The sequence below is a fragment of the Alosa sapidissima genome, chromosome 19 (assembly GCF_018492685.1).
Source record: "Alosa sapidissima isolate fAloSap1 chromosome 19, fAloSap1.pri, whole genome shotgun sequence".
Classification (NCBI taxonomy): Eukaryota; Metazoa; Chordata; class Actinopteri; order Clupeiformes; family Clupeidae; genus Alosa; species Alosa sapidissima.
In genome coordinates, this window is record NC_055975.1 from 29,377,265 (window position 1) to 29,387,264 (window position 10,000).

Here is a 10,000-nt window from a genome sequence, read left to right on the forward strand (position 1 = left end):
TCACTCTGTTCAAGGAGAACAAATCCAGTGAGTGTGTGCCTCAGCTAGTCCCTGTCAAACACACACACACACACTTTGCTTTGGATAAACTTGTCTTTGCCTTTGATGCTACATACATACAGTTGCATTGTGACATCACAAAGAAGATCAGAATGGAATGTTGTCAGACCCTTTGTGACACTCTTAGAAATTGTCCTTTGTGATGTCATAAATAGAACACTGCAGTGCGCTATGCTGCACTGTGAATTCTGCGTGTTGTATTGGGTTTGTTTTCCAGTCAGACTTTTTGTGTTGTGCCACAACCAACCTCTGTACCAGAAGGAGTAGCACTTAAATTTCGTTGTGACAATGTTTTTATAATGTTTTTACAATGACAAACAAATGATTCGGAAATTCTGAAATTGATTCTGAACACCAGCACCTCCGGACATGACGTTTACCTTTGACACAAACAGGACATGCTCACTGAGAACACGTCTTGGCTATCTTGTGCTGGAAAATATCCTGTTCCTCAGCTCTCAGTGTATGCAAGTAAAAACCTGTTTGTGTGCCTGTGTGAGTGTGTGCAAGTGTGTGTGTGTGGGGGTCTCTGTGTGTCTCTGTCTGTATTGGAAGACAATTTACAAACCCCTGCATTGTCTTTGGTGGGACCATCACAGCAGGAGTAGATGGGGGATATCCTGCCCTTTACACACTAACCCCACATACTCAACCAGCCCCTTACACACTAACCCCACATACTCAACCAGCTCCTTACACACTAACCCCACATACTCAACCAGCTCCTTACACACTAACCCCACATGCTCAACCAGCTCCTTACACACTAACCTTACAGTACACACTAACCTTACACACTAACCCCACATACTCAACCAGCTCCTTACACACTAACCTTACACACTAACCCCACATACTCATCCTGCTCCTTACACACTAACCCCACATACTCATCCTGCTCCTTACACACTAACCCCACATACTCAACCAGCTCCTTACACACTAACCTTACACACTAACCTTACACACTAACCCCACATACTCAACCAGCTCCTTACACACTAACCCCACATACTCATCATTGAAGCTGCTATAGCTGCAAAGGGTGGATTGACGTCATATTAAACCCTATAGATTAAGAATGGGATGTCACTTAAGTTCATATGCGAGTCAAGGCAGTTGACCCAATACCCTTGGCAATATACAGTACAGTAGTGTAAATGCTGAGTATAATTCACACAGTATATTGGGTATAGACAACCCAAACCACTGGGTTACATCAACAGAACTGCTAGTTAAAATTACCACATTTGCCGGATTTTCCAAACCCAGTATTTGTGTTGCATTGAGAGAAAATGGGCAACAATAGCCATGCAATGAAATAAAACAGTTTGACGTAATTGTTTATTTGACAGTTTACTTTATTTTTTAACAGATAGCCTAGTCTAAAAAGCATGTGATACTTCCATGAAGCCAGGCAGATTCCACGGTCCATTTTGAAAAACAGTGCAATAATCAGTTATTTACAGAACTTTATATCAAGACTTTCATGAACCATTATCAGTGAATGATATTGACAAACATTAAATCATGTACGCATATGGATGTAAGCATCGGAACATCCATTCATATCACGAAGGGTATGTCTCTGGGTGGACTTTTAAAAATCTGTCTGGATTGTTTTTTTTTTTATAAAGTCCAAAGCATATACATACCTTCTGAAATCGCCTGATTTCCGTTGCATGTTGACAGCTGCTGGACTGGACTGGACGGTTTGAAGAGTAACGATCTGTTCCTCCTAACTCTCAAATAATTATGCAGCTGTGTTAAAGTCACCCCGGTGCTGGGGAGTGTACTTCATGTCAGGTGGGGGAGAGGAGGGGCGCTGTCCTAAACTATCAACCCAGCAAGCTGGGTTATAGAAAATAACCCAACATGAGTAAAAAACAACCCGACAAAATGACCCAACAGCCTCAACCCAGCGTTTGGGTTGAAAAAATAACCTAGCATTTTTTAGAGTGTGTGTGTGTCTGTATGTGTGTGTGTGGGGGGCGGGGGGGGTATATGTGTTTGTATGTGTGTGTGTGTATGGGGGTGGGTGTACACTCACCTTATCTCTCTTACTGTGTGTGTGTGTGTGTACACTCAACCTATCTCTCTTACTGTGTGTGTGTGTGTGTCTGTGTGTGTGTGTGTGTGCGCGCGCGCGTTTGTGTGTGACAGTATAGTAATGTAATCAGCTTGATGGCTTTAGCAGATACTGTGACGCATTACAGATCTGATAAGTCATGTTTCTAAATCTGAACTCTTTGAGACAGACAGACACACACACACTCACACACACACAAACAAAGAAACCTTTACACAGTACAGCAGACACTCTCTCTCTCTCACTCTCTCACTCTCACAAACAGTCTCTTTCTGACATACACATACACACCAACACACCACACACACACACACACACACACACACACACACACACACACACACAAACACACACACACACACACATTCCTGCTCTAATTCAAACTGGGCCAATCTCTCTCACACACACATTCCTGCCGACCCAAGCACGTCCTTGTGACCGAGTTGATGTGGATCATTAGTTGTGCTTAATCTGTAAACATGCTAACTTATGTTTGTTTGTCTGTCTGAGTTGATATGGATCATTAGTTGTGCTTAAACTGTAAACATGCAAACGTTTGTTTGTCTGTCTGAATTGATGTGGATCATTAGTTGTGCTTAAACTGTAAACATGCTAACTTACGTTTGTTTGTCTGTCTGAGTTGATGTGGATCATTAGTTGTGCTTAAACTGTAAACATGCTAAGTTACGTTTGTTTGTTTGTCTGTCTGTGTTGATGTGGATCATTAGTTGTGCTTAAGCTGTAAAAATGCTAACTTACGTTTGTTTGTTTGTCTGAGTTGATGTGGATCATTAGTTGTGCTTAAGCTGTAAGAATGCTAACTTACGTGTGAGCATATGCGTGTGTGTGTGACAGTGAAGTCATGTGTGTGTGTGTGTGTACTCTTGTAATCGTATTAATACTGTGTGTGTGTGTGTGTGTGTGTGTGTGTGCTTGTGTGTGGAACTGTGCATGTGTGCGTGTTTTATTGCCTGATTCGTGATTAGAGTCTAGCAAACAGAGTCTATAAGATCTGCAAATTGTGTTTTATATGTGAAAACGTTTTAATGGTTTTGTGAAAAAAAGTAGTTGATTCAAGAAATCTGTTCAGGCAGCAGAGCATTTGGTTCAGAGAATGAGGTTTGGTGTTCTAGCATTTGGTTCAGAGAATGGGGTTTGGTGTTCTAGCATTTGGTTCAGAGAATGGGGTTTGGTGTTTTAGCATTTGGTTCAGAGAATGAGGTTTAGTGTTCTAGCATTTGGTCATTTGGTTCAGAGAATGGGGTTTGGTGTTCTAGCATTTGGTCATTTGGTTCAGAGAATGGGGTTTGGTGTTCTAGCATTTGGTCATTTGGTTCAGTGTTCTAGCATTTGGTTCAGAGAATGGGTTTTGGTGTTCTAGCATTTGGGGAAAACTGTAACATGCCTTGTTGTGTGTTCTAGCGTTTGGGGAAAACTGTAACATGCCTTGTTGTGTGTTCTAGTGTTTGGGGAAAACTGTAACATGCCTTGTTGTGTGTCACTTTAGGTGGATCTGGGCTTCCTGAAGTATGTGTCTGCCATTGGAACTCAGGGTGCCATCTCCAAGGAGACCAGGAAGTCCTACTACGTCAAGACCTACAAAGTTCTCCTCAGCACCAACGGAGAAGACTGGCTTCCAGTCAAAGAAGAAGGGAAACACAAGGTGTGTGTGTGTGTGTGTGTGTGTGTGTGTGTGTGTCTGTGTGTGTGTGAATGCAAGGGCCATGATTGCATTAAGCCTATTTTATGCTTCTGCGTCGCAAACCCCTCTCCAACCCTTCCACCGTAGCTCGACGTGCACCTCCAAAAAATTGTAACTTTGCGTCGAGGCGACGCAGACCGCAAGGACTGTGATTGGTCAACTCGTACTGTGTATTGATAGTCGGTGTTTTAAGCAGCCTACTGTGTTTGCAAATAAACTCAGACATATTTTGGTTACAATGACGGGGGTTATCCGTTTGTAAAGTGTCTATATGTCAGTAACATTTTGAAATTAGCACCCCGCCAGCAAGCAGTACTTTGTGGGCAGTTGTGCTAAAGTTCGCTTGCTACCATAACTTAAACCTCAGACTTATTTTCTGGTTACAGTAACTAGGCCAATGGATTTTACTGTGTCTATTTGTCAATACTTTGTACAAAATCTAAGCAAGAAAAGGCCAAACAAATAACATAAATATTTTGGCATGACAGTCTATGGGGTTTGCCATTCTGAGTACCGTTTCAGTCATACAGTCTATTGTTTTCGGTGGTGAGCGACGCAGACGCGATGCAAAGCAACCCGACGCAGAACCATAAAATGGTCACAACACCGTAGGAGTGGTGGCGTAGCTACGCCGTGGAGTTGACGCAGAAGCATGTTGAGCCCTTTACTTTTGTGTATAAGTGTACACAATTATAGCAAAATTAGCGATGAACTCCCAATGCAGTTCTACTAGTGTGCTTTATACTGTATGCAGGTTATATCCACTGATGTGTGTGTGTGTGTGTATGTGTGTATGTGTGTGTGTGTGTGTGTGTGTAGGTGTTCAAGGGGAATGATAATCCAGTTGATGAGGTCCGCTGCTATCTTCCTAAGCCCGTTCTGACCCGGTACCTTCGCATCCGCCCTGTGAGCTGGGAGAACGGCATATGCATGCGCTTTGAGCTGTATGGCTGCAGAGTGTCAGGTAATACACACACACACACACACACACACACACATGCACGCACACATACACAGATACCATTTTTTTATTTTTACACATGCACACACACACACACACACACACACACACACACACACACACACACACACACACAGATACCATTTTTACAGATACACTGAAATACTGTGAAAATGTGTATGTGTGTCTGTCTGTGTGTGTAAGTGTGTGTGTGTGTTTGTGTGTGTGTGTGTGTGTGTAACATTTGACTGAAAGTGTGACTGTTTCTGTGTTTTATAGGTATGTGTGCGTCTGGTGTGTGTGTGTGTGTGTGTGTGTGTGTGTGTGTGTGTGTGTGTGTGTGTGTGTGCGTGTGTGTCTGTGTGCTCAGCTCTGAGTGTGACTAAGAGTGCACTGTGAACTGGACAGGAAATGAATAGTCTGTCTGCTTCCTGGGTCAACTACTGGACCCACTCATTTGCCCCCAGTAGGGCCTATTTCAAAATTCAGTGTGTTTGTGTCTGTGTGTGTGTGTGTGTGTGTGTGTGTGTGTGTGTGTGTGTGTGTGTGATCTATATACTCAAGAAGCAAACTGACTTGTCTCCCAAGGGATGCTGCTTATGTTTTGAACTTAATAAGATCCCCCTCTCCCCTCCCTCTCCCTTTCTCTCTCTCTTTCTCTCTCTCCCCTCTTCCTCTCTTTTCCCCTCTCCTCTCCCTCTCTCCCCTCTCTCCTCCCCTCCCTCTCCCTTTCTCTCTCTCCCCTCTTCCTCTCTTTTCCCCTCTCCTCTCCCTCTCTCCTCTCTCCTCCCTCCTCTCTTTTCCCCTCCATCTTTCCCTCTCTTTCTCTTTTCCTTTCCTCTCCTCTCCCACTCTCTTCCTCTCTCTTTCTCTCTCTCCTCTCTCCCTCTCTTTTCTCCTCTCTTCCTCTCTCTTTCTCTCTCTCCTCTCTCTCTCTCTCTCTCTCTCTCTCCCCTCTTCCTCTCTCTTTCTCTCTCTCCTCTCTCCCTCTCTTTTCTCCTCTCTTCCTCTCTCTTTCTCTCTCTCCTCTCTCCCTCTCTTTTCTCCTCTCTTCCTCTCTCTCTCTCTCTCTCTCCCCCCCCCCCAGATGCCCCATGTTCGGCCATGTTGGGGATGGTATCGGGGCAGATCGCTGACTCCCAGATCTCCGTGTGGCCTCCGGTGGAGCGCAGCTGGCTGGCGGACTCTGCTCGGCTGATGACGGAGAGTAATGGCTGGGCGCTGGCGGCGTCGGCCCTGGCGCCCGTGATCCCCCCTGCCGAGCCGCCCTTCCTGCAGCTGGACCTGGGGAGGGAGCGTCTGGTCAGTGGGCTGGTCGTGCAGGGGGGGCCGGCTCAAGGAGAAACCCGTCTTCGTCCGGCGCTTCCGTGTGGCGCACAGCACCGACGGAACCATCTGGAACAACGTCCTGGAGCAGAACAGCACTCACAACAAGGTGGGGGGGGGGGGGGGGGGTTGAGAGAGGAGGAGAGAGGGTGTGTGTGTGTGTGTGTGAGACAGAGAGAGTGTGTGTGTGTGTGTGTGTGTGTGTGTGTGTGACAGAGAGAGAGGGAGTGTGTGTGTGTGAGACAGAGAGAGAGTGTGTGTGTGTGTGTGAGACAGAGAGAGGGAGTGTGTGTGTGTGAGACAGAGAGAGAGTGTGTGTGTGTGTGTGAGACAGACAGATAGGGTGAGAGACATAGATAGATAAATATATATAGAAAGAGATAGAATAGGATATCGAAAGATAGAAGACTGTACACACACACTCTGCGTTTTATGTTGCTATGACGACGCAAAGTGTCATGCACAGAGCTCCACAGATTTGAACTCAAAGCAACATGTCACCATGGCAACCACCATCATCATTCAGGAATTGATATAACGGTGTCGGAGACTAAAGAGTCTAAAGACTAAAGAGTCAACAGCTCAGTGGCATGATCATGAACTCCCTCTCTATCCCTCTCTCCTTCCCTCCCTCCCTACCTCTCTACCCCTCTCTCTCTCCCTCCCTCCCTCTCTATCACTCCCTCCCTCCCTCCCTCTCTACCCCTCTCTCTCTCCCTCCCTCCCTCTCTATCCCTCTCTCTCTCCCTCCCTCCCTCTCTATCACTCTCTCTCTCCCTCCCTCCCTCCCTCCCTCTCTATCCCTCTCTCTCTCCCTCCCTCCCTCTCTATCCCTCTCTCCCTCCCTCCCTCCCTCTCTATCACTCCCTCCCTCCCTCCCTCTCTATCACTCTCTCTCTCCCTCCCTACCTCTCTATCACTCTCTCTCTCCCTCCCTCCCTCCCTCCCTCTCTATCCATCTCTCTCTCCCTCCCTCCCTCTCTATCCCTCTCTCTCTCCCTCCCTCCCTCTCTATCACTCCCTCCCTCTCTATCACTCCCTCCCTCCCTACCTCTCTATCACTCTCTCTCTCCCCTCCCTCCCTCCCTCCCTCTCTATCCATCTCTCTCTCCCTTCCTCCCTCTCTATCACTCTCTCTCTCCCTCCCTCTCTATCCATCTCTCTCTCCCTCCTTCCCTCTCTATCACTCCCTCCCTCCCTCCCTCTCTATCCATCTCTCTCCCTCCTTCCCTCTCTATCACTCTCTCTCTCCCTCCCTCCCTCCCTCTCTATCCATCTCTCTCTCCCTCCTTCCCTCTCTATCACTCTAATGTCCTCATCTCTCTCTCCCTCCATCAGCTGTTTGTGGGGAACCTGAATCATGACACCCCGGAGGTGCGTGAATTGGGGCCACTGTTGATGCGTTTCCTGCGGGTGTACCCCGAGCGTGGCGCTCCTGACGGCATGGGCCTGAGGCTGGAGGTCCTGGGCTGCGACCCCCAGGGTGAGACCAGCAGCACACATAGCACATTATAACACATTATAACTCATTTATAACACATTTATATGCCAGGATGAGACCAGCAGCACACATAGCACATTATAGCACATAATAACACATTATAACACATTTATATGCCAGGGTGAGACCAGCAGCACACATAGCACATAATAACATATTATAACACATTATAACACATAACATATTTATAACACATTTATAACACATTTATATGCCAAGGTGAGACCAGCACATTATAACACATTATGACACATTGTAACACATTATAACACATTGTAACACATTAACACATTCATATGCCAGGATGAGACCAGCAGCACACATAACACATTCATACCTAACACACCTTCCCTGTTTATGGGCCGTATAGACACCAGACACCAGTATAAGACCCACAGACACCAGTATGAGACCCACCAGTATAAGACCCACAGACACCAGTATGAGACCCACCAGTATGAGACCCACAGACACCAGTATGAGACCCACAGACACCAGTATGAGACCCAGACACCAGTATGAGACCCACAGACACCAGTATGAGACCCAGAGACACCAGTATGAGACCCACAGACACCAGTATGAAACCCACAGACACCAGTATGAGACCCACAGACACCAGTATGAGACCCAGACACCAGTATGAGACCCACAGACACCAGTATGAGACCCAGATTGCATCACTTACTCAAAACCAGAGTTGGCAGAGACAGAGAGAAGAAAGGGAGAGAAAGAGAGGGAGGAGGGGAGAAGGGAGAGAGAGAAAGAGGGAGGGAGGAGGGGAGAGAGAGAAAGAGGGAAGAGGGGAGAGGGAGGAAGGGAGAGAGAGAGGGAGGGAGGAGGGGAGAGAGAGGGAGGGAGGGAGAGAAAGAGGGAGGGAAAGAGAGAGGGAGGGAGAGAAAGAGGGGAGAGAGAGAGGGAGGGAGGGAGAGAAAGAGAGGGAAGAAGGGAGAGAGGGAGGAAGGGAGAGAGAGAGGGAGGGAGAGAAAGAGAGGGAAGAAGGGAGAGAGAGGGGGGGGAGGGAGAGAAAGAGAGGGAAGAAGGGAGAGAGAGAGGGAGGGAGAGAAAGGGAGGGAGGAAGGGAGAGAGAGAGAGAGGGAGTCTGTTGACTCATCAGTGTCCTCTTTCTGCACTGTAAAAAATACAACTTGCCTTTAGTACTGCCAAATAACTTTTCTGACTAAACAGAACTCAAATAATCAAATAGTGTAGTAAAACTCATTATATCAACTTTTCTCAACTAATTTGGCAAGTTCACCTAACAAACTTAAGAAACTGAGTTGACTCAACTTGTATAATTAAGTATCTAGTAAGAGAGAAGTTTCCCAAAGTTCACTGAACTTCTTAGTCAAGTTGGCGCAAGCGCATTGTTTCCTAACGTATCAAGGCGACCTGCGGCATTGCACGCTTGTCAGGAGGACAGAAGCTTTCCCTACCTGTATGCAGCTGAGCCGATGACCATACAACATCATTGTCAAAGGTAAGTAAGACATTTAATTTTATCCAACATCTAATTGTTATGATAGTCAGTCTTTCTCGGTATCGTGTTGCTCTAGCTAAGATTATCTAAATGCCCACATTCCGTTAGCAACTGTCACTAGCTAACGTTAGTGATATCTTAGTTATGACTGTGAATGGTAGAAGCTTGCAATGTTCTGGGAAGACATAACTAGTAATGCTGAACAAGGATGTTCCTAAAACATTCACTTTCAGGAACAACTTCGTGTAAAATGGATGTCAGCAAGGAAGGTTCTTGGAAATAGTGTGGTGTTGTTGAAATAGTAGCTATTAGGCTAGGCTAGCCTACTAGCTAATCTTAGTGGCTAAATTCCACAACTAGTGATAGCCGTACAGCTCAATTAGCTGCTTCAGCTCAATTATCAAGGCAATGCAATAGTATAATTTATCTGGTTAGCGATTTCCCTGTTTTGCTTAAAACATGTTTGTTCCTAAAATATTCACCTTTATAGAAAGACCTTTGTATGTGTCGGATGCCAGCGAGGATAGCTAGCTCACTGGGGAGTAAGCTAAACCCCTGATTAAACCTCACTCCCGCCCAAAGTTTTTAGCAATGTCTTGCAACTTCTGCCACCCCATCTGCTGAGCGCTGCATATAGGTTGAAAAAAATTAAATGGCAATGTAATTTTTAATGCAACATATGTCAATAAAATGCAGCGCACATAAAACAATGGCAACTTGTGGAAATAATTATGACATTGAAGTTAGCCCCACATTCATCCAGCCCCACATTCGCCGATCGCGCTCCCTTAAAATATGCTCGTTCGGAGCCAACAAATGGACAAGTTATAGCTTCATCACTACGTAAATGTCCAAGAAGTTTAAAAAAGTCCACTGCACTA

The 10,000-nt window shown here is 46.0% G+C and overlaps 1 protein-coding gene and 1 long non-coding RNA gene across 2 annotated transcripts in view; both read left to right on the plus strand.

Annotated features, from left to right (window-relative positions):
• Window positions 1–10,000, plus strand: part of LOC121693116 (neuropilin-1a-like) — a 40,382-nt gene that overhangs the window by 18,822 nt on the left and 11,560 nt on the right. Inside the window, 5 exon segments of the mRNA XM_042072313.1 lie at window positions 3,657–3,812; window positions 4,671–4,815; window positions 5,900–6,135; window positions 6,137–6,247; window positions 7,477–7,621. Coding sequence (XP_041928247.1) covers window positions 3,657–3,812; window positions 4,671–4,815; window positions 5,900–6,135; window positions 6,137–6,247; window positions 7,477–7,621 — 793 coding nt within the window.
• The window catches only part of LOC121693117, a 2,786-nt gene continuing 1,478 nt past the window's right edge, over window positions 8,693–10,000 (plus strand). Inside the window, exon 1 of the long non-coding RNA XR_006025410.1 lies at window positions 8,693–9,119. This is a non-coding gene — a long non-coding RNA (uncharacterized LOC121693117). The remainder of the gene's footprint in view (window positions 9,120–10,000) is intronic.